At 45.4% G+C, this 6,000-nt stretch overlaps 1 protein-coding gene across 1 annotated transcript in view; it reads left to right on the top strand.

Annotated features, from left to right (window-relative positions):
- LOC307241841 (GDNF family receptor alpha-1-like) overlaps window positions 1-6,000 on the top strand; it is a 99,675-nt gene that overhangs the window by 1,620 nt on the left and 92,055 nt on the right. Inside the window, exon 3 of the mRNA XM_080016084.1 lies at window positions 383-463. Coding sequence (XP_079872210.1) covers window positions 383-463 — 81 coding nt within the window. The remainder of the gene's footprint in view (window positions 1-382; window positions 464-6,000) is intronic.

Here is a 6,000-nt window from a genome sequence, read left to right as displayed (position 1 = left end):
CGTGAAGCCCCCCCAGCGCTGTTTGCACCATCTTAGAGAGTTGAACACAGTTGGGGGTGGTTTGGTTTAGACCCTAAACTGCAGCCTGTGCGCTTTAAGCAAGCCACCATCCACTTGCACAACATCGCTGACCAATCTGCCTAATCAAGCATGTGGGTGGGTGGCACCACGGATATCGACTGACCCAAATATCCCACGTCACATACAGGCCAGCGTGAGGGGGGAATGGGCTGGGAAACAAAACATGAAAGGGGGGGTATAGCATGGAGTCCATGAATCAGTTGGGTCTGTCTGTCTGTCTGTCTGTCTGTCTGTCTGTCTGTCTGTCCATAGAAGACGTCCAGCCAGTTCTGTTTGTAAAAACAGTAATACTTCCTTGCAGGTAACGATTTCTTGGAGGACTCTCCGTACGAGCCTGTGAACAGCCGTCTGTCCGACATCTTCCGCCTGGCTCCCATCATAGGTAATGACAAAGGGCTCCTTGAGGGACGAGGGCCTGACGGGCCCCTTTTGGCCGTTGTTTTGCTGCTCTCCACGTTGGGGTTGAAGAGTTAAGCTCTCCCCCACCTGCCCCAAAAACCTCCAAGCCGTGCATGCACTCGCTGAGGGTTCTTCTGTGTATTGGGTATTAATCCCCCCCCCCCCCCCCACCCCTCCTCCCCCGTACTGTTTTTTTCTCTCCTGCTGTTTCCTCCCTGAAAACAACGCATGGCCGCTCTACGGTGATAAACCTTGCATGGGGAGTTATAGTTCTGGGTGCTCATGGCGTGTGGAGTGAAGTGGAGTGAAGCAGTGCAGAGCTGGAGAAGAGTTGTCATCGCCGCTATTCGGATCAGGTTGCAAACAGTTTTGCTGTAGTCAACAGCTCAATTTGAATCTCTTTGCCAAAAGCCCGTTGCGATCGACCATGAGTGTGAGTGAGTAGACCTGTGAGTGATAGTGATAGTGGGCATTTTTTTCTGCACTGTGCTTTGTGCTACACGCAAGGACAATAGCGTCCTCTAGATGGCAGTGTTATTCCCTTTTAATCGGTCCATGCAGGTGGAACCTTTTTCCTTTTTCCTCACAGCCTTCTGAGGCAGTCTGTTTTGGTATGGCTTGATATTTGACTTTCTATATTATTTCTGTTTCCATTAAATTCAAGATCTGACGTGGAAAGGGTTGTGGCAATTCTGAGAGACATGCGACCACCCATGTTAAAGGACATAGTGGATATAGTGTCTTAATGTTTTTGAAAATGGTGTTGTGGAGTGACATGACATTGAGGGCATGGTCCATGGACATATCTCATGCCGTGTTGCAATATGTCGACCACTTAGGCTCATTGTATTTTGTTTTATCGACACCGGTAGCCCCACATGGTGCTTAGGGAACCAAACGTGGTTAATGAAATACCCTGAGAAGGATGAAGGGGGAAAAAGTGTCTGCCAGAGTACACATAACCCACGGCTGTGGTAGCATTTGTATCCTGAACAATAGCTGAGAGCCTGTAACCTTCAGTAAATAAAAGCAAGAACTTTGTGGGGTTTCTTTTTTTATTATTTCAATGCATACTCCCTACTCTCCCCCGCTCTCCAATGCAAAAGGGGTTCAAGATTCATTGAAAAACAGCGAATGTCTCCACGAACGTAAAAAGCCGTCATTAGCCCCTTAACAAGCCCTCCCCGGTGCAGCCGAAAAACCATCCAAGTCTCGAGTTGTGTTGTAGGATCGTAGCTCATCACGCAGCCATGTAACAACCCTGTGAAATCCGCTTCCCCACCCTGAGCTGTAGGTAGTGAGAGTGAGGGACGGGCGGAGAGATTTACGGCCCGGGGGGAAGGCGCTCCTTATTTGCCGTCTAAAACCTCTTCATGGTGATTGACGGCTTCACGTAAATTTCTGTCTCTTCTCTTGCCAGGTGGAGAGGCCTGGTGTTTAAGTATAGTTATGGACGGATTTGTGCGTGCGTGTGTGTGTGTGTTTGTGTGTGATCACATTCGAGTGCATGTCATGGTGGTGGTGCTGTTAGGGTTTACAGAGTGAGACTGGAGGTTGAGGGTGAGTGAGTAAACGGCAAGGAGTGACTAAGTGGGAGGGAGTGACTAAAACACAAGCAATAAGATCACTCAGCCCTCTCTCTAATCCCATTCATTGCGAATGAGCAGAGCCAGGCCGAAATGTGATTGATATTGGCACAAAAAAAACCCAGAATTGTCGTCATCAAAGTTTTACAAATTATAAATTTCGATTGTTGTCTTTCGATTATTATGTTACGATCTGACCTTAATATTTCTGATGTAACGACATTGGGAAATTAAGTTAAAATATAGTTTGATGCTACTAACCACAGCTCATTCCTTTAATGTTGAACTTTTGAATGCATGAGCAGATATTGTGATATGTATTTTAATGTTTTCATAGGGATTATACATACATTATAACCCAGACTAATGTCAGACTGTGACAGCTGCTTTCAGTCAACCTTGTTTATATAACGGCTGGTATACGTACTTTAAATTACAGTGCGGATTCTGTAGTACCAGAATAAAGTTTTCACCTTTGTGCCCGCAATTAGAGACACAGTTCGAGACTTCAAATGTTAAGATATAAAAAATATTTATACTGTATGTTAGTCCTAAAAACTCACACGAGACTGTACTGCGCTTTCTACTTCCTTCGCTACAGGTATATTAAAAGAAAGCTGTGGTGAGCAGACTTCTCCTTAACAATGGCTGGAATTATTTTAGGGGTTTTAAGGGATTGGTATAAATGGTGTATGGATGCTGTCTAACCCTCCCACCTGCTCTGACACCGGGTTCCAATGGAGCAACTGGTCCATTGGCATTAGCTGGATAAGCTCCCTCTGCGGCTGCGATGCTGGTGCCGCCATTTGTTTTGTACCTGTTGTGATTCATAATGCATTCATATTTCTGTGAGCAATAGTTACCCGACTTCTATTTCTCTCAGCTGGAGTTGCATTGCATTGCATTACCTTACATTACATTTCATCAATTAGCAGACGTGTAAGTTGTCCAAAGCAACTTACAATGACAACATTTTGTCAGTAGTATCAAACCAGTGTATATCACAGTCACAGCAGGCGTCTCTGCATCCCCTATATACAATGTTGTGTGTGCTTTTGAAGGAAAACTCTGGTATTTTTTTACGTAAGCCTCATTTATTCCATCACTACCGTGTTGGAGTCAACAACCTGTGTGATTGGCATCAGAATCATTTGAATTGATCCACTATTGAGTGAAGATGGTCGCAATTGGCCCGGTGTGCGGCGGTCGGCAAAACCCGAACAATTTATTTGTTAGGTTAACTCCCAATGATCTAAAAATGAGATTTAGATTAAAAAACACATCCATCTGCAATTTGAACCTGACTCTGTTAATCCTGGGCTAAATAAACAATAAGGCAGCCAGAATAACTCTGCGAAAGCCTCTAATCTCCAGTTGTATCAACGCATGAAGTGCACTAATCCACCCGCAATGATAAAACGCATAGACACACACACGCACGCACACGCACGCACACACGCACACACGTGCACGGTCCACAGAAACCAACACCTGTTCTCAATGACCCGCCCCTCAGCATCCATCCCATTTCATTAACGTTAATGACGTTATCGCATACCACGCAAGGCTGACGAACACTGGAAACAGCTGAGTGCCGATGAGCTCCATTGTGCCTACCAGAGATTCCACATTTTGTTCTTAAGCCAGTAGAAATTTCTCTGTTTCCTGCTTCGGAGTGTTTATTCATTACAGTAAGATTTAATAAAGACTTACAGACCGGACATTGAAAAACCCAAAAATCTTTACACAAATGTACCAAGGATAGAATGGCGTTGGAGAACGGGTTGGCGAGCGGCCCTCAGCAGGATGATTAGCAAAAAAAAAAAAAAAAAAAACACAGATCCCCACACACACACACACACACACACACACACACACACACACACACACACACACACACACACACACACACACACACACACATACACACACATAAACAACAATTTGTGTTTTTTGCTGGGTTCATTTGGCTTATTACTATCCGGCTTCTTACTTGGGGAAAGAGTGATTTCACCTCTGGGGTTGAGCTCAGTGAGACACAGAGTGAGACACAGACCCATGAACAATTTGTTAATAGTGAATGAATCTTTTAAATGACTCAGGAGTCGGGAGTCACACCGGCCAAAAGACTCGCTTGTTGGCGACTCGGTAACTGCAGCCAGACGCACAGGCAGAACTGAGACTCCACGCTCGATTTGCAAAAGAGGAGTCGAGAGCCGCCAGTCGCAAGTCGCTGACCGTTGTTACAGCAACTGGATCAAACGGACAAAGAGTGGAAAAGTTGAACGAGGCCCTTGGAAAGAGCCGAATCTCCAAAAGAGCCAAACTTTTCCTGACTGGTATCCATCTTTCTATGGTTATTTAGCAAGTAAAAATGTTGTCAACGCCAGCCAACATGTAAACAACATCTGCGGAAATATACAGTATTTTTTATATTTCGTCCCAATCCTCCTGTTTGTGTCTCTTCGCTTTGTTGCCACTGTCCTAACTGAAAGAGATGCCATCTTTGAAAATCAGTTAAGAAAGCTGGACCGCATAGTGAAACACAGAAAACACTGCAGTTTCTTCTACTGTATAGTTTCAGCTCAGGGGAAGGCGGGAGGAGGAGGGGGCTTGCATTTTTCTTTCCCTGTTTGTTGTGTTAGGACTCAGTGATCCATGGATGAGAAAAAGAGAGAGAGCGATGGAGGGAGCACTTTTTTCCGGGGTCCAAGTGGACCTGCATTACTGCCCTGCCATTTACGCTCAGCCCATGGGGAAAAAAAGCAAATCAGTGTAGGGATCACAGCATGCATACAGTGTCACGTCACTGTATTTACAGTATGGGAAACTGAATGATCTGGCTACGTATCATGCCGGGACAAATTCAGACTGCTATCTCTGCCATACTTAATTTTTTTTACCACCCACCCTCTTCTTCCCCCTCCTCTTTCCCTGAGTGGTTCTCAACGTGGGGCCCGGGGACCCCCCCAGTGTGTCCCTCAAGAGGTTCACGGGGGGGTCCCCAGCCAAAATGATTAATGGTTCAACTTCACCGTTATTTAACTTGCAAGATGTCAGCACTGCCAGAACGTACGTTTCGCTGCTGTCTACCTAACTGGGGCAGCAGCTCAGGAGGTAGCCGGTCGTCCAGTAAGCTGAAGGTTGCTGTTCAATCCCAGGCTGGTAGTGTGTTGATGTGTCCTTGAGCAAGACACTGCTCCCCGGGCGCCTCTACATGGCAGCCCACCGCTCCAAGATACTCGGATGGGTGAAATTGCGAATTTCACCATTGTGGGACTGATAAGGGTATATAAAAAAAAACCAAAACTGTAGTAATATACAGACTGCCAGACCTGTTTGGTGGTTTGGACTAAATCGTATGCCAGAGAAATGCATATCAAATCAAGGGTCCCTTGATATAAAGAAGCTTGAAAATCATTTTATTTGCTACATTCTTAAGAGGATATACCGTTTTTATGTTTTCTGACACTTTTCACCCTCCTCCCACTTCCTATCAACTTGATCCGTGGGTGTATCTGTTTGCTGATTATATTAGAATTTTCCCTTTCCGTTTGTTTAATCTCCAGCATTTATCAAAGCAAGAACCAAGTTACGATTAACTGGTATTTAACCATTGAGATGGAGCTGCGAGATGCGAGATGTGCGCTCGTCAAATGAGCGTCGCCTGGCTCTGCCGGCCGTACAGCCACGGCAATCCAGGCTATTCTCATTTGTAGTTCCACGTTGGTGGAACGAGCTGCCAAAAATGACCAGAGCAGGGACCTCCCTCTCTGTCTTTAAGAAGCACTTGAAGACCCAGCTCTTCAGTGAGTACCTCCTGTCCTAACCTACAATTACTAAGCACTACCTAGGAGTATTTATTGTTACACTAATGTCTCTGTCGCAATGTAGCTTGAATGTTATTCTCCCTTGTAAGTCGCTTTGGATAAAA

Source organism: Zeus faber (genome assembly GCF_960531495.2).
Source record: "Zeus faber genome assembly, chromosome: 16".
In the NCBI taxonomy this organism is placed as follows: Eukaryota; Metazoa; Chordata; class Actinopteri; order Zeiformes; family Zeidae; genus Zeus; species Zeus faber.
This window is presented reverse-complemented; position numbering and strand designations above follow the sequence as displayed.